General features: G+C 41.6%; 2 protein-coding genes across 2 annotated transcripts; both read left to right on the forward strand.

Annotated features, from left to right (window-relative positions):
- Positions 1-5,495: 5,495 nt before the first annotated feature.
- LOC133004590 (E3 ubiquitin/ISG15 ligase TRIM25-like) lies at positions 5,496-14,827 on the forward strand. Its single transcript, XM_061074058.1, has 3 exons — positions 5,496-7,155; positions 7,823-7,968; positions 11,591-14,827. The coding sequence occupies exons 1-3, from the start codon at positions 5,496-5,498 to the stop codon at positions 12,719-12,721; spliced, it is 2,937 nt and encodes a 978-aa protein (XP_060930041.1). The 3' UTR covers positions 12,722-14,827.
- A 415-nt stretch (positions 14,828-15,242) lies between these two features.
- Positions 15,243-17,802, forward strand: LOC133005339 (tripartite motif-containing protein 16-like). Its single transcript, XM_061074996.1, has one exon. The coding sequence runs from the start codon at positions 15,295-15,297 to the stop codon at positions 17,041-17,043; it is 1,749 nt and encodes a 582-aa protein (XP_060930979.1). The 5' UTR covers positions 15,243-15,294; the 3' UTR covers positions 17,044-17,802.
- The last annotated feature ends 4,926 nt before the right edge of the window (positions 17,803-22,728 follow it).

A 22,728-nucleotide genomic window follows, 5' to 3' on the forward strand; every position in this document is an offset into this window, starting at 1 on the left:
TTGTTGAAGTTTGCTGTTTTTGCTTTACCTTATATTGGACAGTGCCACTGAAATCTCTTCATTTTGTATATACATTGAAATCTATGGGTTAAAATGTTATATCTGGAACATTCAATTTTACAATTATGTTCAAAGAGTTCTGGCTTTTAATGATGAATAAAAATCGTGCATTTTAAATAGCGTTCCTTTATTGACAATGAAAGAACGCTGACAATCATTTCATCAACTACCATTTATCATGAGGCCTTAAAAATGAAACTAGGTATTTCAAATGTGCAGAACGGTGTAAATATAAAGTGTAAAGTGATGTAAATAAAAATATAAAAATGTAAATGTATAAAACACAGTGAATGGTCAGAGTTGTGTGTTGTGTGTTGTGATTCCCAAACGATGTGGCCTGGGCTTATTAAAACTAGAATGATCATCAAAAAACAAAATCTGCTATTTTGAGACTTTGATGACACAGAAACCTGAAAACTGAAATGATCTGTCTGCTGTTTTCCATGAAGTTGTTTCACCCCAGTTCAGATATAATGGTTAAGTACCAAAATATCATGTGGACCAGTCATGTGAACGTGTGCAGGTTCTACTTCAGTGTGTACGACTCCACGGATCAAACATTTAGAACTTAAAAAGACACGCTGACTCTTCCATTAGGTTTTTTAAATGGCCTTTTCCTCTCACATGTTGTTTTTCCCTGGAATTAAAGCAGCTGTTCATGTGTTTGCGTCTTGTTCTGTGACGTCACGTTTTGGAAAAGAGATTTTTCTCAGTGTTAATGAATCAGACCCCAAACATCATTTGGCAGCCAGATGATCTGCCTCTGCAGCTTTGATCTGGTTCCAGATGTGTTCAGGTCGTCAGAGAAGGAAGATGCTGGCACGCAGGAAGTCATTGGAATTTCATTTGGCGACGAACAGAAGGTTTTCTGGAGAACTTTACACTCTGTGGTTTTTCTGGTCCTGTAGCTGTGGGACAAACCTCTGCTGCAGAAAACAGTATTCTGAGTTTCCCACTGTCCTCGCAGCCCCACGGCGGCAGGTGTAGAATTTCAAAGCTAACACTGACCGTTCTCCCGGCATTTCAGAGGACAACAGCGATTTGTGATTGAATATATTGTCTCTAAACAGCAGCGTTTGTTTCCAGCACTCGTGTTTGAGATATGCAGAGCACTGTTCTCTTTGATTGCTTCCAGTGGGAGACATAACCCCTGAACTGAATCACAACTCAGAAATCTCACACACACTCCTCTTTCTAAACAAGCTTCTGTCCCAGGTGATAAAAGATTGTTCACAATATCTACTTTAACAAACGCACACGTTATTTTGCATGAGCTGCGTCACAGTGTGGATTTGTGCTGTTCTCTGGCAGCAGCTTGTTAAGAGGAGGCAGCAAACTGTGTCAGTGCAACTCTGCTTTCACAGCTTTGCACAGCACCACAGAAATAAGGTCAGCATGAAAGAATGTTCACGTCAGCAGCAAGAAAACTTTTATTCGAATTTGAAAGGGCATCAATGTAAGTGAGGGAGTAGATTCTTCTTTACATTAAAAATAGTTAGACCAATGATAACTTCATCAGTATTAACAGACTCTGGATTCTTCTGGTTTCTATTGGTAGTTTGACTTTGCCTTTATGTCCGACTGAAATGCATCAGCTATTGGCTTTTAATTTAAAAACTGCAGCAGGTTACAAGTGTTTGCTCCTTAATAACTCCTCATATCCAAATTCAACACTTTGTAGGACAGATCACGTTGTTGTTTGGCTTTCCAGCAGCTGAGAGGTTCTTTAGACGTGTAAATCGTTCTCATGTTAACACTGTGGCAGCTGCTTCCTCTTCACAAGTTACATCTTCACAGCAACTGAATCCCAAAAAAACGACAAAAGTGTTTCTAAAAAACGTGTTAATTCCTCATTATCTCCTCCTAAGCATGACTGGAGGCGGCAGACGGGTCTCGAATCAGTAAACAAGTTTGCAGATAAAACAGCGACGTGCTGCAGGTAGATGAAGATGAAGACGAAGATGAGGGTTACGTGACTCACAAGCTGGATCTCAACGTTTTCTGTGATAAGGGACAAAAAGCAGCAACACCTGTTAATGCGATGAACGACTATAGTGAAGCATCTAATGTTCAGGTTATGGGAGAAACATCTGAATCATGATGAGCAACCGTACTTCCAGCTTCTAGATAGGAAGAATCAGATTTCCTCCTTAGTAAAGAAGCTGCCGCCACGCAGCTGTTGTTGTGGTCTCAACCTGCAGGACACCTGGCTCATGGGAAGATGATTCAGTTGCACAAAATGTAACACAACCCAATAATCACAGGTTTAACCTCACTGCCTGTCGACCTTCGCTGCTGCACCGACGGCCCCTGGAGGTGTTTGTCTTTGATAACAATGCAGCTACAGAGACACTGACACAGTGAAAACACACTAATATTCTAATATTTATAGTTTATTCTTCCTTAATTATGCCAGAGTAAGATTTAAAGATGCTATAATCAATATTTTTCAGGGGGTCCCATGTTTTCTGACATGAATATATGAGAATGTTCTTCTTTCATATATGAACAACGCAGCAGGAGGTTCTCTGATAAGATGCAAACCTGAGTTTGTTTTCCTCACAACTCTGATCTGCTCGACTAAACTTGGACTTTAATGCTGATACATTATACATCAGCCACATCAAGGCGTCCGTCATTAAATAATAACATGTTTTGCTTCAAGTGAATCCAGAAAAAAATATATAAATATATCCATGAAAGCACAAAAATCGTGATTTCACTTTAAACAAAGTTCCAAATCAGGTTCACGGGCATCGAACAGGAACGCTGTGAGATGTGCACTTTCATGCACACTGTATAAAAAATGAGCTTGGAGCTGAGTTGCTGATTTGTCGGGCTTAAGGATTTCGAAACCATGTTTGCATGCAGTGCAGTTCTGCAGACGCCTCATTCGGATTTCTGAACTGTGAATGAAAAGCTCATTTGGCTGGAGGCTGTGGGGGGGGGGGTCAGAGGGGCTGCTCGGTTGTGTAACTCGCAGTGAATCTATATGATGAGATTTCAGTTGGTTCACTACTCGCATTACTACGTCTGTATCCAGGCAGTTGTGAGTCTCCACAGGGAGTCGGAGCTGGGGAGAGGAAGATAGGTTTTTTGGGGGCGAAGGATCAGAAAAGCAAGAATGGAAAAGTTAAACCAGAACATGTGCACTGCCAGCCAGTGGAGCTTAGAGAGAAGGATTTATTTACATGTGTTTATACGTGTTTAAACGTTGTCATCCCTGACACAAGACGAGCTGAGTTCGTCTCAGAGAAAATTCCAATGGCGAGAAAATACCAAACGAATTTGCTCCAAAGAGAAATGTGCTTTTAATGACTCTGAATTCGAGGCTGTGCACTAGAGGGTAAGTACCCGGAGCAGAGTAGGAATAGATCCGTCACAGGAGGCTTTCCCCGAGGAGGAAATCAATACTCTACGTTGTATTAATATATTTTACATCTGAGAAATAAGCCATCGCCCTTGATCCAGGTAGATTACTTTGAAATTGTATTCCTGAATCCGTTTTTTTGCAGCATGATCCTGGAGATGCTGCAGATGTTCTCATGGAAACAAACACATGTGGAGGATATGCGGAGAAACACGCCCCCCCCCCCTTTTGTCTTCCTCCCGACTCTTCCTCGACGTCTTGATGATTTTAACCACGAGTGACGTGCCCACCTCTCAGGATATTGTACTTTCCCTCTGAATGCACCCGTGAGTGAGACGAGATGCATTATGTAAGAAAAGGAGCCGCACGTTGACGGTAATCTGGACGGCGTGATGAAGACGAATGGCCGTTGTCTCGTCATCGTCATCCGTCTGAAGCAAGTTAAAAAAAGACCGGGGGGGGCTACTTACTGGCATGGCGGCTTAGGAATGACTCAAATCAAAAGTGCATTAGTGGCTTGGACGAACAAAAGGCATGTAGGTCCTGAAGGGGGTGGGGCTGAATATATAAAACATGTTCCAGTCTGAAAAAGGCAGATCAACACACCGACAGTGATGGATCCATGAGCAAGTAGAGAATCAACCAATCCACCGGTGACCTTTAAGACTTTCCTGTCTGATGTGGGTTCTTAAACAGTTCATAACAACCTGATACAAACTCATGCTGCTCTTCTGTTTAGTGAAAGACAAGTTCACATGTGAGAGTCTGACTGTCTGATAGTTGGCAGGATTATGCAAAAACTACAGATGGATTAATCGATGTTCTATCCTCAGGGAAGAACCAAGTCAATCTTGTCCTAGATCCGGATAAGATCAGGTATTTTCTTTGTCTTTAAAATTGTTAGACGCAGCGTTTTGCAACATTATCATTGATTTGGATCATGATGAAGAAAACAAAGCTGATATTTGTTGGAAATCCCGATTTAAAACCTGGATTTAGCTTCTAGCTTTGTGCTCTGGTACTTAGCAAGGACAAGCGGAGAGAGATGTTGATTATTTGACTTCAGTGGCGTTAAGAATCACAGGAGTTTATCTGCTGGAGAAAAGCAGATCAGATCAAACAACAAACTTTGCTGCTTGAAGAGGTTTTGTAATTTCTGCAGAGTTAAAACAGTAAACGGTAAAAACACTCAGGATCAGGTTCCTGACGACTGGGATCGATTCTTTGCTCCGTCACAGACAAACTTCATCCAATTGTTTCAGAACAGAAAGAACTTTGGTGTCACTTGTATTATATAGAAACAGTTTGAGCAGTTTATCATTTTCTTTGATAGAAGCTGAACAGTTGTTGACATGGCTCCTTTGCTCTTTGTCATTGTACTTCTTCAGAACTCCATTAACTTTTCTGTAAATCTGCGTCATCTCTGGCTGCGTGTGCTGTTGTGACAGCTCAGCTTCACACTGAGGGGGACAGAGATTTAGAAATAAGAGTCTGAGAGACTGAAACTACCAAAGGAAATATAGCAGGCTGAGTCAGAAGCTTCCTTTAAATCCAAACTTCAAACGTGCTATTATCGTACCAAGATTTTATCTAATTCTAGTTTTTAAAGTGTGGTCACAATTACATTTCTGTCACCTGTAGTGTTTTTGTACTTTTAATCTTTCATAAGTGTATTTTAATGTGTTTTTACTTGTGCTTTTCATTTGTGAAGCCCTTTGTAAGTTGGTTTTTATTCCAGTGAAAAGATTTGTTAACTTTTCTCGAAACTTTTACAAATGTGAATCTTACAACCTGTGCTGTTGTGAGCTGGATGTGACAGTTCCCAGTGCAAATATTAAATTTGAGATGTGATAACCCAGATAACAAACTCACAACCGGTTCCTCCAGTCAGGTTATGTCTGTGTTTCCTCCCTTCACAGGTGTGTCAGTCTAAGAACCAGTGAACAACAAGTTGTGAACTGTGGGGGATGAGTCACTGCAGGGAGTGAACGAGAGAGGGAGGAGCAGAGATCTGTTTGTGTTCAGAGGTAGTGAACCTGTTCTAGAGTCTCTGGCATCAGCTGAAATGGAGCAGCAAGAAAATCAACTGTACAGAGAAAGATTCTGCTGTTCAATCTGTCTGGATCTACTGAAGGATCCGGTGACTACTGTCTGTGGACACAGCTACTGTAAGAGCTGTATTAACACCCACTGGGACACAGGGGAGGAGAGAGGAAGCTACAGCTGTCCTCAGTGTAGACAGACCTTCAAACCGAGGCCTGTCCTGGAGAAAAGCACCATGTTAGCTGATTTAGTGGAGGAGCTGAAGAAGACTGGACTCCAAGCTGCTCCTGCTGATCACTGCTATGCTGGACATGAAGATGTAGCCTGTGATGTCTGCACTGGGAGAAAACTGAAAGCTCTCAAGTCCTGTTTGAATTGTTTGGCCTCTTATTGTGAAAAACACCTCCAGCCTCATCTTCAGTCAGCTGCATTTAAGAAGCACAAGCTGGTGGAGCCCTTGGAGAAGCTCCAGGAGAACATCTGCTCTCATCACGACGAGGTGATGAAGATGTTCTGTCGCACTGATCAGCAGTGTATCTGTTATCTCTGCTCTATGGATGAACATAAAGACCACGACACAGTGTCAGCTGCAGCAGAAAGGACTGAGAGGCAGAGAGAGCTCGGGCTGAGGAGACAAACAATCCAGCAGAGAGTCCAGGACACAGAGAAAGACGTGAAGCTGCTTCACCAGGAGGAGGAGGACGTCAATGGCTCTGCTGATAAAGCAGTGGAGGACAGTGAGGAGCACTTCACTGAGCTGATCCATCTGCTGGAGAAAAGAAGCTCTGATGTGAAGCAGCAGATCAGATCCCAGCAGGTAACTGAAGTGAGTCGAGTCAGAGAGCTTCAGGAGGGACTGGAGCAGGAGATCACTGAGCTGAAGAGGGAAGACCATGAACTGAAGCAGCTCTCAGACACAGAGGATCACAACCAGTTTCTACACAACTACCCCTCACTGTCACCACTCAGTGAATCTACACACTCATCCAGCATCAGGATCCGTCCTCTGAGGGACTTTGAGGACGTGAGAGCAGCTGTGTCACAGGTCAGAGGTCGACTACAGGACATTCTGAGTGAGACAGAGACAAAGATTTTACAGATTGTATCTCGAGTGGATGTTTTTCTGCCACAACCAGAGCCAGAGACTAGAGCTGACTTCTTAAAATATTCACAGGAAATCACACTGGATCCAAAGACAGCAAACAAATATCTGTTATTATCTGAGGGAAACAGAAAAGTAACATATATGAGTAAACAACAGTCTTATTCTAATCACCGAGACAGATTTACTTATTGGGATCAGGTTCTGAGTAGAGAGAGTCTGACTGGTCGTTGTTACTGGGAGGTGGAGGTGGAGGTGAGAGGAGCAGTTGGTGTAGCAGGCACATACAAGAATATCAGCAGAGCAGGAAACTCAGATGAATGTGGATTTGGATTAAATGATAAATCTTGGTCATTATATTGTGGTGGAACCAGTTATACCTTTTGTTACAACAGCATCATGACTCCAGTGTCAGGTCCTGTGTCCTCCAGAGTAGGAGTGTACCTGGATCACAGTGCAGGTGTTCTGTCCTTCTATAGCGTCTCTGGCACCATGACTCTCCTCCACAGAGTCCAGACCACATTCACTCAGCCTCTCTATGCTGGAGTTAGTGTTTATAATGGATCCACAGCTGAGTTCTGTAAACTCAAATAGACTCGAGTCATTAAAAGCAGTGATTTAGATTCTGTGTTTAAATCTTTAACTTTTTTTGTCTCCATGTTTGTTGATCAAAGTTCGTTGTGGTGACGTTTCTGCTCCGCACAGAGATCAGCTGTCAATCAAACACTGACCCTCCTTTATCACACATATTTAGTTCTCACTTTGTAAAGACAGAAATCTATAATTACACTGACATGAATGTGTTTGAAAGAAGTGTTTCTGTGAAACTAAAGGCCTACTCTTCGCCTATATGTGTAGTCAAAGCCTGAAAACAAGCATGGTCTTTGTTCTTGAGAAAGCCAAGGAACTCAGTCTCCCAGGGGGCAACAGGTACCATTGTTCTGGAAAAAGCCAGAGCACAAGGGTCAACTCCTATCGGTCAGTCTGGCCCCATGACCTGTGAGGTCACCGGGCCAATATAAGGCAAGGCCTGCCCCAATTCTTTCCATCAACCTTCCAGCAGTGAGGCTGCCAGCTTATCTTCCTGCATCGCCGAGGGAGAAGCCTGGCTACTCCAGCTCAAATCTTCCCTTCGCATCCAAATCAACGAGAGGAGGAGCGGTGCAGCTTCCAATTCATCTCTTCAAGGAAACCTCCATGCATCTCAAGCTTTTCTCAACTCCTAGCAGCGACTCGATGTCCTGCAGCTAAGATTCAACGAGCAACTGAGCCCCACAGCTCAACAGAACCGCAAATGCAGAACCTTACGACCACACAAAGCCAGAAGACTTCACACAACCGGCAGGACGAACTGCTAACTGCACATCAACCTCTTTTCCCTTTCCAAAGACGGGTAACAAAAACTGGGCTTAATAATTATATTATGCTAAGCAAGAATGTTTATTTGATTCTGAGTGGTGTTTATAAGTTTGATATGTGTTGTGATATTGTGTTTATAAGTTATTCGAAAGTAAGGTTAGTTTGTGATGCTTTTCTTAGGCTTTCTTTGCATATCTCTCTGACTCTTGCATTCTCTGATTTAACATCTACACAGACACACGCATAGTCTTCAACTCATTAAAAAACCTTTTCCCGCTACTAGTCGTAAACAACTTCAGAAGAAAGGGGGGGGCTGTTAACTTTAGGGGGGTCAGCGACCATCTTGAAAGCATGCTGAGGAAGATGTGAACTTTGGCGAGCCACCATTTTGAGAACACCCTGATTTACATAGACACCCACACTCACATACATTTCTCTGTTTAGCTAGTACTCTGTTAGTAATTTGTGTTTTCATACTTTATTATATTCATAATAAATGTTTTTCTTTCACAAATGTTCTTTCTTCAATGTTGCTTAAGTGAATTTTGCCAACCTCTACACTGTCAAGAACTCCATAACCTTCACTGTTCATTATATAATCTTTAATGTAAATATTGAGATTTCTAATTGAACAAGATCTAAATGAGACTGATCTTAATCAATAAATTGTCTATCTTTCCCTTCCTTTGAAGGGTGGTGCCCCGAGGTAACTTTAACCAACTAAAGTTATGATTTCATATTCATATATTAATTATTAATGTTTTATATTTTATTTTGATAACCATATTTATTGAATGTCGAAAGGCACACCATTTTATGCTATCACTTTTAATGCTTTATTGCACAACACAGGTTGTGTGATGTTTTAGAACCTGTGTTGATTCTGATCCTCATCAATGAGCTGATTATTTGTTCTTTTCTTTTCCACATGTGAGATGGAGGTGAAACAAACTGAGTGTGTGTCAATGAACTCACTGAACAAGAGTCACTGAACAGACTTTACTGATGAAATGATCAATGACCTCAGAGCGTCAACATGTCCAACAGGTCAACTTCACTCTGGTTAGATTCACATAGCATCAGTGTTATGGGATGTTTGGTCACATTGTAAATGTGGAACCTGGTTTGTTTCTATTCCGGCTCATCTCTGTAAAGTGTGAATCATCTCGTCCTCATTGTATTTACATATTTAGTGAACGGGCATATTGATCTGCTGCTGCGTAGGTTTCTGTTCTTTTTGATTTTCTTGATCTGATCTAGCAGTTCCATTGGAGAGTGTCCTGATTGAGTCCATCTGAGGGTTTGTTCTGCAGCTCTCATCACATGTGTTTCTTATACATGTCTATATTCAGCAAAATCTCTTATATATGGGTAATGGGGTAAATTCTTAATAAAGTTTTATAGTTTTAGCAGTGTTATTTTCCCAGTTCTGCTGATGTTCTAATATCAATATAGGATGCGGGGAGTCGGCGAAGTTTATTTAGGGACACCGTAGCTCTCTCCCTCTCTCTCTCTCTCCCCACTGCCGGTCCTGTGAGGAAGTGTAGCGTGGGCGCAGCAGGTGTGGACGCAAATTGTTTGTTGCGGTAAGTTTACTGAAAGTCACTTCAATGTTAATGGAGATCATGCAGAAAACGTTCCGCAAACATTAACCTCATATTTGTCCATAGAGCCCAGTGTACAGCTGTGTGTGTGTGTGTGTGAGATGGTATCAGCGTCGCAATAAATGCACCCTGTAATCTTCTCTAGTCAGCGTGTACCCACAAACTAATGCAAATAATACTTGTAACTAATGCGCCGGAACATTTACCAGAGTCTTCACCATTGTGTCCGTGACATTTAGGTTAGTTGTCTTTTCCTGTTTTAGTACTTGTTGTCAAGACAATAAGGACGGCGTGGGTCCCAGCTTTGTTTTAATGAATTGAAGTTATGAAATAATGATGTGTTTTATGTTTGTAAATGTTTTCAAACATTTTGATAAACTTGTTTTATAATTGTGTGACTTAATACAACATGTTTGTTTCATAGGGATGCCCTCAGGCAGAATATTTATGGTTACTGTTTTTTCCGCCATTTCGATTTCGTTTAGATTATTTGGTCTTGTTTAGATTTAGTTTCTTTCTGATTTATTGGTTTGATTACTGGTTTCTTTGTTTAATTTTTTTTAATTCTTTGTTCTATGGGCAATGTGCAATATGGTTGACTGGTACTGTGCAATCCGGGTTTAATGACTTGAATATTGGTGAGTTATTGGCTCCATAAACTAGAGGCCCTCTTCTGTCATTTCGTTGTATAATATCGCTTGCAGTGAAAATCCACTGGTGCAATCACACCAGTGTTGGGATTCTTAAAGTGTGCTGTGCTTGTGTTATGCATGATATTTTAGCTTTGTTAAATTGGGTCTGGAGCAGTTAGCTTCTCTCTTTTTAATCTGTTATTTGTATCAAGTCCAGGCCAGTACTTCATCCTTTGCACATGATTCTGTGCTGTTTGATCAGTCTTTGTACATCATTTGTACGAATTGAATAAATTATCTATTTCTTGAATTATCAGCCCCCAGTCCCATTAATTCTGGCTATATGTGGTGAACCTAATAGGCATTTAACTGTCACCCTAAATGTTTTGACCACTACATATGAATAGAGCAATACAAATGTAATGTCTGAAGAAGCTGAAAGTTGAAATAAAGAATAAATCCAGTCTGTTCTTTTGTCTTCATTCCAGGATCTCATTCAAAGCTGATGGAAACAAAGTGAAACTCCTGTGAGAGAAGAACTGAGGCAGTTTCCTCCTGAAACTCCACAAACCTCAGTTTTCACATTCAGTCTCTGTCTTTGCAGCTTTTCTGCACTAAAATTCGTTAACTTTTCTGGAAACTTTGAAGAATGTGAATCTTACAACCTGTGTTGTTGTAAGCTGAATGTGACAGTTCCCAGTGCAACTATTCACTTTGAGATGTGATAACACAGAAAAAAACTCACAACCAGCTCCTCCCAGTCAGGACATGTCTGTGTCTCCTCCTTTCACATGTGTAAGAACCAGTGAACAACAAGCTGTGAACTGTGGGAGCTGAGTCACTGCAGGGAGTGAACGAGAGTGGGAGGGGCAGAGTTCTATTTGTGTTCAGAGGAAGTTAAAGTGTTCTACAGTCTCTGGCACCAGCTGAAATGGCACAGCAAGAAAATCAACTGGACAGAGAAAGATTCTGCTGTTCGATCTGTCTGGATCTACTGAAGGATCCGGTGACTACTGGCTGTGGACACAGCTACTGTAAGAGCTGTATTAACACCCACTGGGACAATGGGGAGGAGAGAAGAAGCTACAGCTGCCCTCAGTGTAGACAGACCTTCACACCAAGGCCTGTCCTGGAGAAAAGCACTATGTTAGCTGATTTAGTGGAGGAGCTGAAGAAGACTGGAGTCCAAGCTGCTCCTGCTGATCACTGCTATGCTGGACCTGAAGATGTGGCCTGTGATGTCTGCACTGGGAGAAAACTGAAAGCTCTCAAGTCCTGTTTGGTTTGTTTGGCCTCTTATTGTGAAAAACACCTCCAGCGTCATCTTCAGTCAGCTTCATTGAAGAAGCACAAGCTGGTGGAGCCCTCAGAGAAGCTCCAGGAGAACATGTGTATCTGTTATCTCTGCTCTGTGGATGAACATAAAGACCACGACACAGTGTCAGCTGCAGCAGAAAGGACTGAGAGGCAGAGAGAGCTCGGGCTGAGGAGACAAACAATCCAGCAGAGAGTCCAGGACACAGAGAAAGACGTGAAGCTGCTTCACCAGGAAGAGCAGGCCCTCAATGGCTCTGCTGATAAAGCAGTGGAGGACAGTGAGGAGATCTTCACTGAGCTGATCCATCTGCTGGAGAAAAGAAGCTCTGATGTGGAGCAGCAGATCAGATCCCAGCAGGAAACTGAAGTGAGTCGAGTCAGAGAGCTTCAGGAGAGACTGGAGCAGGAGATCACTGAGCTGAAGAGGAAAGACCATGAACTGAAGCAGCTCTCAGACACAGAGGATCACAACCAGCTTCTACACAACCACCCCTCACTGTCACCACTCAGTGAATCTACACACTCATCCAGCTACAGGATCAGTCCTCTGAGGAACTTTGAGGACGTGACAGCAGCTGTGTCACAGGTCAGAGATCGACTACAGGACATTCTGAGTGAGACAGAGACAAAGATTTTACAGATTTTGTCTCAAGTGAATGTTTTACTGCCACAACCAGAGCCAGAGACTAGAGCTGACTTCTTAAAATATTCACAGGAAATCACACTGCATCCAAACACAGCAAACAAACGTCTGTTATTATCTAAGGGAAACAGAAAAGTAACACGTATGAGAGAAGATCAGTCTTATTATAATCACCCAGATAGATTCACTGATTTGGATCAGGTCCTGAGTAGAGAGAGTCTGACTGGAAGTTGTTACTGGGAGGTGGAGGTGGGAGCAGGAGTTCATGTAGCAGTCACATACAAGAATATCAGCAGAGCAGGAGACTCAGATGAATGTAGATTTGGATTCAATGATAAATCTTGGTTGTTATTTTGTGATGGAACCAGTTATGACTTTTATTACAACAGCATCGTGACTTCAGTGTCAGGTCCTCAGTCCTCCAGAGTAGGAGTGTACCTGGATCACAGTGCAGGTGTTCTGTCCTTCTACAGCGTTTCTGACACCATGACTCTCCTCCACAGAGTCCAGACCACATTCACTCAGCCTCTCTATGCTGGAGTTTATCTTTATTATCATGGAGCCACAGCTGAGCTCTGTAAACTCAAATAGACTCGTGTCATTAAAAGCAGTGATTTAGATTCTTTGTTTAAATCTTTAACTTCTTTTGTCTCCATGTTTGTTGATCAAAGTTCGTGGTGGTGACGTTTCTGCTCCTCACAGAGATCAGCTGTCAATCAATCACTGACCTTCCCTTATCACAAATATTTAGTTCTCACTTTGTAAAGACAGAAATCTATAATTAAACTGACATGAATGTGTTTGAAAGAACTAATGTTGCTGTTGTTTTCTAAATCAAAGTAGAAATCAGGTTGTGTGATGTTTTAGAACCTGTGTTGATCCTGATCCTCATCAATGAGCTGATCTTTGTTCTTTTCTTTTCCACATGTGAGATGGAGGTGAAACAAACTGAGTGTGTGTCAATGAACTCACTGAACAAGAGTCACTGAACAGACTTTACTGATGAAATGATCAATGACCTCAGAGCGTCAACATGTCCAACAGGTCAACTTCACTCTGGTTAGATTCACATAGCATCAGTGTTATGGGATGTTTGGTCACATTGTAAATGTGGAACCTGGTTTGTTTCTATTCCGGCTCATCTCTGTAAAGTGTGAATCATCTCGTCCTCATTGTATTTACATATTTAGTGAACGGGCATATTGATCTGCTGCTGCGTAGGTTTCTGTTCTTTTTGATTTTCTTGATCTGATCTAGCAGTTCCATTGGAGAGTGTCCTGATTGAGTCCATCTGAGGGTTTGTTCTGCAGCTCTCATCACATGTGTTTCTTATACATGTCTATATTCAGCAAAATCTCTTATATATGGGTAATGGGGTAAATTCTTAATAAAGTTTTATAGTTTTAGCAGTGTTATTTTCCCAGTTCTGCTGATGTTCTAATATCAATATAGGATGCGGGGAGTCGGCGAAGTTTATTTAGGGACACCGTAGCTTTCTCCCTCTCTCTCTCTCTCCCCACTGCCGGTCCTGTGAGGAAGTGTAGCGTGGGCGCAGCAGGTGTGGACGCAAATTGTTTGTTGCGGTAAGTTTACTGAAAGTCACTTCAATGTTAATGGAGATCATGCAGAAAACGTTCCGCAAACATTAACCTCATATTTGTCCATAGAGCCCAGTGTACAGCTGTGTGTGTGTGTGTGTGAGATGGTATCAGCGTCGCAATAAATGCACCCTGTAATCTTCTCTAGTCAGCGTGTACCCACAAACTAATGCAAATAATACTTGTAACTAATGCGCCGGAACATTTACCAGAGTCTTCACCATTGTGTCCGTGACATTAAGGTTAGTTGTCTTTTCCTGTTTTAGTACTTGTTGTCAAGACAATAAGGACGGCGTGGGTCCCAGCTTTGTTTTAATGAATTGAAGTTATGAAATAATGATGTGTTTTATGTTTGTAAATGTTTTCAAACATTTTGATAAACTTGTTTTATAATTGTGTGACTTAATACAACATGTTTGTTTCATAGGGATGCCCTCAGGCAGAATATTTATGGTTACTGTTTTTTCCGCCATTTCGATTTCGTTTAGATTATTTGGTCTTGTTTAGATTTAGTTTCTTTCTGATTTATTGGTTTGATTACTGGTTTCTTTGTTTAATTTTTTTTAATTCTTTGTTCTATGGGCAATGTGCAATATGGTTGACTGGTACTGTGCAATCCGGGTTTAATGACTTGAATATTGGTGAGTTATTGGCTCCATAAACTAGAGGCCCTCTTCTGTCATTTCGTTGTATAATATCGCTTGCAGTGAAAATCCACTGGTGCAATCACACCAGTGTTGGGATTCTTAAAGTGTGCTGTGCTTGTGTTATGCATGATATTTTAGCTTTGTTAAATTGGGTCTGGAGCAGTTAGCTTCTCTCTTTTTAATCTGTTATTTGTATCAAGTCCAGGCCAGTACTTCATCCTTTGCACATGATCCTGTGCTGTTTGATCAGTCTTTTTAAATAATTTGTACGAATTGAATAAATTGTCTATTTCTTGAATTATCATCCCCCAGTCCCATTAATTCTGGATATATGTGGTGAACCCAATAGGCATTTAACTGTCACCCTAAACGTTTTGACCACTACATATGTATAAAGCAATACAAATGTAATGTCTGAAGAAGCTGAAAGTTGAAATAAAGAATAAATCCAGTCTGTTCTTTTGTCTTCATTCCAGGATCTCATTCAAAGCTGATGGAGACAAATTTAAACTCCTGTGAGAGAAGAACTGAGGCAGTTTCCTCCTGAAACTCCACAAACCTCAGTTTTCACGTTCAGTCTCTGTCTTTGCAGCTTTTCTGCACTAAAACTCGTTAACTTTTCTGGAAACTTTGAAGAATGTGAATCTTACAACTTGTGCTGTTGTGAGCTAGATGTGACAGTTCCCAGTGCAACTATTCACTTTGAGATGTGATAACACAGATAAAAACTCACAACCAGCTCCTCCCATTCAGGATATGTCTGTGTCTCCTCCCTTCACATGTGTAAGAACCAGTGAACAACAAGCTGTGAACTGTGGGAGCTGAGTCACTGCAGGGAGTGAACGAGAGAGGGAGGAGCAGAGATCTGTTTGTGTTCAGAGGAAGTGAAACTGTTCTACAGTCACTGGCAGCAGCTGAAATGGCGCAGCAAGAAAATCAACTGGACAGAGAAAGATTCTGCTGTTCGATCTGTTTGGATCTACTGAAGGATCCGGTGACTACTGTCTGTGGACACAGCTACTGTAAGAGCTGTATTAACACCCACTGGGACAAAGAGGAGGAGAGAGGAAGCTACAGCTGTCCTCAGTGTAGACAGACCTTCACACCGAGGCCTGTCCTGGAGAAAAGCACCATGTTAGCTGATTTAGTGGAGGAGCTGAAGAAGACTGGACTTCAAGCTGCTCCTGCTGATCACTGTTATGCTGGACCTGAAGATGTGGCCTGTGATGTCTGCACTGGGAGAAAACTGAAAGCTCTTAAGTCCTGTTTGAATTGTTTGGCCTCTTACTGTGAAAAACATCTCCAGCGTCATCTTCAGTCAGCTGCATTGAAGAAGCACAAGCTGGTGGAGCCCTCGGAGAAGCTCCAGGAGAACATCTGCTCTCGTCACGACGAGGTGATGAAGATGTTCTGCCGCACTGATCAGCAGTGTATCTGTTATCTCTGCTCTGTGGATGAACATAAAGGCCACGACACAGTGTCAGCTGCAGCAGAAAGGACTGAGAGGCAGAGAGAGCTCGGGCTGAGGAGACAAACAATCCAGCAGAGAGTCCAGGACACAGAGAAAGACGTGAAGCTGCTTCAACAGGAGGAGGAGGCCGTCAATGGCTCTGCTGATAAAGCAGTGGAGGACAGTGAGGAGATCTTCACTGAGCTGATCCGTCTGCTGGAGAAAAGAAGCTCTGATGTGAAACAGCAGATCAGATCCCAGCAGGAAACTGAAGTGAGTCGAGTCAGAGAGCTTCAGGAGAGACTGGAGCAGGAGATCACTGAGCTGAAGAGGGAAGACCATGAACTGAAGCAGCTCTCAGAAACAGAGGATCAGCATCAGTTTCTACACAACTACCCCTCACTGTCACCACTCAGTGGATCTACACACTCATCCAGCATCAGGATCCGTCCTCTAAGGTACTTTGAGGACGTGACAGCAGCTGTGTCACAGGTCGGAGGTCGACTACAGGACATTCTGAGTGACACAGAGACAAACATTTTACAGATTTTGTCTCAAGTGGATGTTTTACTGCCCCAACCAGAGCCAGAGACCAGAGCTGACTTCTTAAAATATTCACAGAAAATCACACTGTATCCAAACACAGTACACAGACGTCTGTTATTATCTGAGGGAAACAGAAAAGTAACATATATGAGTGAAGATCAGTCTTATTCTAATCACCCAGACAGATTCACTGGTTGGCATCAGGTCCTGAGTAGAGAGAGTCTGACTGGACGTTGTTACTGGGAGGTGGAGATGAAGGTAGAGGTGCAGGTGAATGTGTGGGTGGATGATTGGGGGGGGGAGGAGGAGGTGGAGGTGGAGTTGAGAGGAGGAGTTGATGTAGCAGTCACATACAAGAATATCAGCAGAGCAGGAGACTCAGGTGAATGTAGATTTGGATTAAATGATAAATCTTGGTCATTATATTTTGATGGAACCAGTTATACCTTTCGTTACAACAGCATCATTACTCCAGTGTCAGGTCCTGTGTCCTCCAGAGTAGGAGTGTACCTGGATCACAGAGCAGGTGTTCTGTCCTTCTACAGCGTCTCTGACACCATGACTCTCCTTCACAGTGTCCAGACCACATTCACTCAGCCTCTCTGTGCTGGAGTTGGTCTTTATAATTATAGAGCCAAAGCTGAGTTGGTTAAACTCATATCGAGTCATTAAAAGCAGTGATTTCGATTCTGTGTGTTAATCTTTAACCTCTTTTTGTCTCCATGTTTGTTGATCAAAGTTTGTCGTGGTGACGTTTCTGCTCCGCACAGAGATCAGCTCAATCAAACACTGACCTTCCTTTATCACAAATATTTAGTTCTCACTTTGTAAAGGCAGAAATCTATAATTACACTGACATGAATGTGTGAAGAACTAATGTTGCTGTTGTTTTCCGAATCAAAGTAGAAATCAGGTTGTGTGATGTTTTAGAACCTGTGTTGATCCTGATCCTCATCAATGAGCTGATTATTTGTTCTTTTCTTTTCCAAATGTGAGATGGAGGTGAAACAAACTGAGTGTGTGTCCATGAACTCACTGAACAAGAGTCACTGAACAGACTTTACTGATGAAATGATCAATGACCTCAGAGCGTCAACATGTCCAACAGGTCTTCAGGACTTCACTCTGGTTGGATTCACAGAGCATCAGTGTTATGGGATGTTTGGTCACATTGTAAATGTGGAACCTGGTTTGTTTTTATTCCGGCTCATCTCTGTAAAGTGTGAATCCACTCGTCCTCATTTTATTTACATATTTAGTGAACGGGCATATTGATCTGCTGCTGCGTAGGTTTCTGTTCTTTTTGATTTTCCTGATCTGAACCAGCAGTTCCATTGGAGAGTTTCCTGATTGGAAAGAGGGATTGTTCTGCAGCTCTCATCACATGGGTTTCTTATACATGTCTATAAACATTTAAATCTCTTTTATATGTATAAAGCAATACAAATATAATATGTGATGAAGCTGAAAGTTGAAATAAAGTATAAATCCAGTATGTTTTCTTGTCTTCATTCCAGGATCTCATTCAAAGCTGATGGAGACAAAGTGAAACTCCTGTGAGAGAAGAACTGAGGCAGTTTCCTCCTGAAACTCCACAAACCTCAGTTTTCATGTTCAGTCTCTGTCTTTGCAGCTTTTCTGCACTAAAACAGCTTCATCGCAGAGAAATGAGCAAAGACAACCTGAGGAAATATAGCAGGAGCTTCCTTTAAATCCAAACTTCAAACGTGCTGTTATCGTACCACGATTTGATTTAATTCTAGTTTTAAAGTGTGGTTGCGATTACATTTCTGATACCTGTAGTGTTTTTATTCTTTTACTCTTTCATACGTGTGCTTAAATGTATTTTTACTTGTGTTTTTAATTCGTGAAGCCCTTTGTAAGTTGCTTTTTAGGGGGTGGGGGTTAGGGTTAGCACAAACGTCAGAGGCAAAAATACAAGGTCCCAAAATAAAGCTTGGGCATGAACGCTAGAACTCTAAAATGGAAACGACGCTGGGGATTAAAAACACGTTCAAATCCACAGAAACTTAAAAGATACATTTCTGAATAAATGTGAGTATTATAATGAAGGCGATGGGGTATCGTCTTTGGTGAAGTAGAAAGATTCAGAGATCATGACTTTCTATCTCCTTTATGCTCGAGGTCTTTACTCTCAAAGGTAAGACTTTCACTTTTCTCCTTTTCTCAATTAGCTCCTTTCATCTGCTTCCTCAGGTTTTTTATCGTTTCCTGTGGTTTTCACCAATCGTCAAATTCACTTTAATTACACTGCAGCTCCTGCTGGGTTCAGAATTTCCTAAAACCTCCGTTCAGGTTCCACAAAGTCCCGTTAAACTGCGGAATCTTCCCGCTCAGTGTTTGACAGAAGATGAATGTGAACGTGATCAATTATCAGGGACCGCATTTGTTTTACTTAGTTCTTTTCTGCAAAGACGAGGACGTCACAATGAGATCCCTGAACTGGGACGCTTCATTCATCACAGCAGCAGATCTCCCTCGGGGAAACTGACGAGGATATCGCCCAGGTGACCGTTACAAGAAGATTAGAACCATTTGGAATTGGGTCGATAAGGTTTTTTCTCTCACCTGGTTTGCGGGTGTTAAAATGTGTGAATAAACAAATGCTGTGTTTTTAATTAAGAAATAAATCTGAAGGGCCACAGCATTTTCCTACTGAAGGTTCAGGAAACAGCAGAGAAAAGGATCTGAACTCATCTTGGGAATCAGACTCCATGATGAACACTCTGATGAAGGGTCCTTCAGCGAGAACCCCCCCGCTGAGACCAATAACACATTCATCACATCATCACTATTATAATAATTGACTACATGAGTCGGGTTTGACTTGTACGGTGCAGGAGAAGATGTGGTTTCACTGTGGAGGCGAGTGGCTCAGCTCTCGGTGACGGAGCTGCAGCATTAAGCCATGCTGCGACTCCACAGAGGAGATAACAAGAAAAGCTTTCAGGGCTTTTACTGTATGTTGGGGGCTGTGATAACCTCACGGTGAAATTCATACATTAGTCGCAGCTCATATTCAGTAATGGAATCCTTGGCGAGAGGGATTAAACCATTTAGGTAAGTGCAGGTCTGGTTTTGTTCTTTATTACTGAGAAATAAAAGAAGAAAAGTGGTGAGTGTTTGTTTCCACTCTGTGCTTCAAGGATCCCTCGTGTTACAGAAATGTTTCCAGGTGCTTTGCTGCAGTTTTTCCTCTTTCTCAGGCGGAATGAGCTCCAATATTTATCCCAACATGGATATTTGAAACTTTTTCACAGCAACAAAGTTTTATTTTGTCTATTTCTGATTCTATATTGGCAGAATTAATCTTAAAATATGAAACATCTCCGCAGACATTCATCCAGCAAACAGTTTTTCATTTGACCTGCAAAACTGATCGTGAAGCCGCATGAACCAGACTGTACTTTGTGATCGGTGACAAAACTAGAGAGGATCTCAGAGAGGCCTAAAGACAGTGAAAACTAATCCTGGATCTGACTTTAATCCAGATCCACTCAAACATTTTATGGAAATTGGTTCTGTAGGTTTCTATAGGTCCCTTATAAAACCACAATTTAAATCACTAAATCTGGATTTTTCATTTGGATCTCTATCAAATTGCACAAACTCATAAATGTCAGTCCCCTGAACAGCTTTTATTTCATTAAAAACCATGAATCATTCTGTGGGAAATCAAAGAAAAAGAAAACAAACAAACACATCCTCCTTAGTGGACGTAATTAAATAAACATAAACTCTACACCTGCTAAACCCTGTCACTGCTGTGACGTTAGCATTTAGCTGAGAGCAGCACAGTGTTAAGCACTGAAGTTCACCTGCAGACTTTTAAATCTTGTTAACACTTGATCCTCTGGGATCAGACTCTGACAGATATATTTGTATCGTGTTGTTCTTATTGAATCAACCAAAGATTTAGTTTGAATTTAAAAAAGTAATATCGAGGATATTTTCATCATAGCAAAACAGCCTGATCAAACTAATCCTCATTAAAGAACTAAAGAACAGCACGAGATGTTTCTGGAGGTGGTTCAGCAGCTTCTCTCTGTTTATGAACTGCACAGAACATCAGTCTGATGAGCAGATTGGAGGAAATTCAAGATGCAAGCGTGGTCCGGACTCTGCACTTTGTGTGTCCGACCCAGAGGAAATGATGTGAGTGATGATGCCCCTCAGATGGGGCTGGGGGGATTTCTGGTCTCATCAGCTCTTTCCATAGTCATGAATCAGGTGATGGGAGGAGAGTTACAGCTCAGGGACCCTGTGTGTCGGGGCACTCTGCAAGAGAGGGAAACTTTCTGGCAACTTGGCAGGAAACACAAACGATGTCCAGCAACAATTAATTCTCCAGAGACGGGAGCGGCGGGATGTGCTTATTCAGAAGATGACCTCTTCACGAACCAGGAGATTCCACTGCTCAGCACAGAGTTAGTAAACGTCCACGTGTCTGGACACCTCAGCAGCTGCTGGGAAACACTCTTCTGAGTTTTGGGCAATAATCCTGTGCGTCCACGTTGAGGTGCAGCTGAGTGGAGGGACGGATGGAGAGAGGAAGAAGACTGCTGTGGTTTGAAGTTGTCCTTGTCCAATCCAGGATTCCCTCACTTGCAGACTCCAGCATTTAATTTCTATAAACTCATCATGTCGCGTCGCTGACCCGTGGATGAATGGGACTTTACCCTCGTGCCATCAGGAATAATAATCAAGCCCTTTGTGCGGTTGTGTCGTTTAATTGTCTCTTATTTGCTCATAGGCCTCCGAGTGGGGGTGGTAATCTCTGTTGGTTTGGATAGAGATAGAGAACAATCTGTGTCTTCATAAGCACATTCCAGTCTCCCAAGATCCATCACTGTCTTTTGTTGTTATTACTTTTGGCTTTTAAAAAAAAAAAAACTCATTTAGAAATCAGATAATTAAAAATCCGACTAAATCCAGTCCCGCAGGCGGGGGGGGGGGGGGGGGGGGGGGGGGGGAGAGAGAGAGAGAGAGAGAGAGCAACGGCCACCAGCCAGAGAAAAGCATAATGCATCAATCTATCTATCTATCTATCCATCTATCTATCCATCTATCTATCCTTCTATCTATCAATCTATCTATCTATCTATCTATGTGTCTATCTATCTATCTGTCTATCTATCTATCTATTCATCTTTCTATTTATCTACCTATCTATCTATCTATCTATCTGTCTATCTATCTATCTATCTATCTATCTATCTATCTATCTATCTATCTATCTATCTATCTATCTATCTATCTGTCTATCTATCTATCTATCTATCTATCTATCTATCTATTCATCTTTCTATTTATCTATCTATCTATCTATCTATCTATCTATCTATCTATCTATCTATCTATCTATCTATCTATCTATCTATCTATCTATCTATCTATCTATCTATCTATGTGTCTATCTATCTATCTATCCATCCATTCTTCCACATAAATAAGAGGAATCAGTTAATAAACTAAACCAACACAATGCAAGTGCTGCTAGTAAATAAACACAACTATAAAAAACAATGTTCTACTTGTTATGAGGGGTTATTACAGCTAAACCAAAAGATTCTAAAGCTCATTACGGTAAATTGAAACTGTGACTACATTAAATTTCACATATTGTTGAAAATTAGTTGCATATAAACTAAGTTTCTAGGAGACGGGGTCATCAAACCTTCAGCCCCTTAATGCCACTGTCCACTTAATGCAAGAGACTAATATAAATCCTCCATCAGCTCCTGGTAATATCCAACATTATATCATAATAATAATCGATATCTGCATTAACTGCTCTTGTTCTTTCTTATTCGACTGAGTAATAATTATCTACTTTTGCAGGTTCTCTATGATAAACTGTACAATAGGTATTTATCCAGTTATAGTTTTTACACCGTGGAGCCTGTTTTCTCGGAGCAGGTTTCATCTGTGTTCGATTCTGAGAGAAATCCATCGGCCGCCTGCTTGAGAGGGAAGAGGCCGACGGAAATGATCCTCAGAGTCAGCGTCCACATCGGATTGTTTATATGAATATCACACCGGCTTGTCAGCTCGTCCAAACACTAAACACCCACGAGAACAAGCTTCATGAACAAAGTAAGTTGTTCCTGTGTCTGGTTCCATTAAACCTCCCGTTAGGCTTCTAGAGGCAGTTTGATGCAGAGTCTCACCTCGCACCTCGCACTGCTCAGGAAACAAAGAGCATTGAGTTACATTTAAATCCTACAAACCTTTGACTAAGGTTAACTGTTCATTATAAAATAAATGACTTAAAGAAAAAAACATTCAATCAAAGTACAACACAATTTCAAGAAAATATACACAAAAACATCACTC

The sequence above is a fragment of the Limanda limanda genome, chromosome 7, assembly GCF_963576545.1.
Source record: "Limanda limanda chromosome 7, fLimLim1.1, whole genome shotgun sequence".
Taxonomy (NCBI): Eukaryota; Metazoa; Chordata; class Actinopteri; order Pleuronectiformes; family Pleuronectidae; genus Limanda; species Limanda limanda.

Bases quoted from the DNA above. Each gene is read 5' to 3' on its own strand.
- LOC133004590 (XM_061074058.1), top strand. From the start codon at position 5,496: ATGGAGCAGCAAGAAAATCAACTGTACAGAGAAAGATTCTGCTGTTCA. The intron at 7,156-7,822 runs GTAAACTCAAAT...GATGTCCTGCAG, and splicing joins TGGATCCACAGCTGAGTTCT to CTAAGATTCAACGAGCAACT. The intron at 7,969-11,590 runs GTAACAAAAACT...TCTGTGGATGAA, and splicing joins TTTTCCCTTTCCAAAGACGG to CATAAAGACCACGACACAGT.
- LOC133005339 (XM_061074996.1), top strand. From the start codon at position 15,295: ATGGCGCAGCAAGAAAATCAACTGGACAGAGAAAGATTCTGCTGTTCG.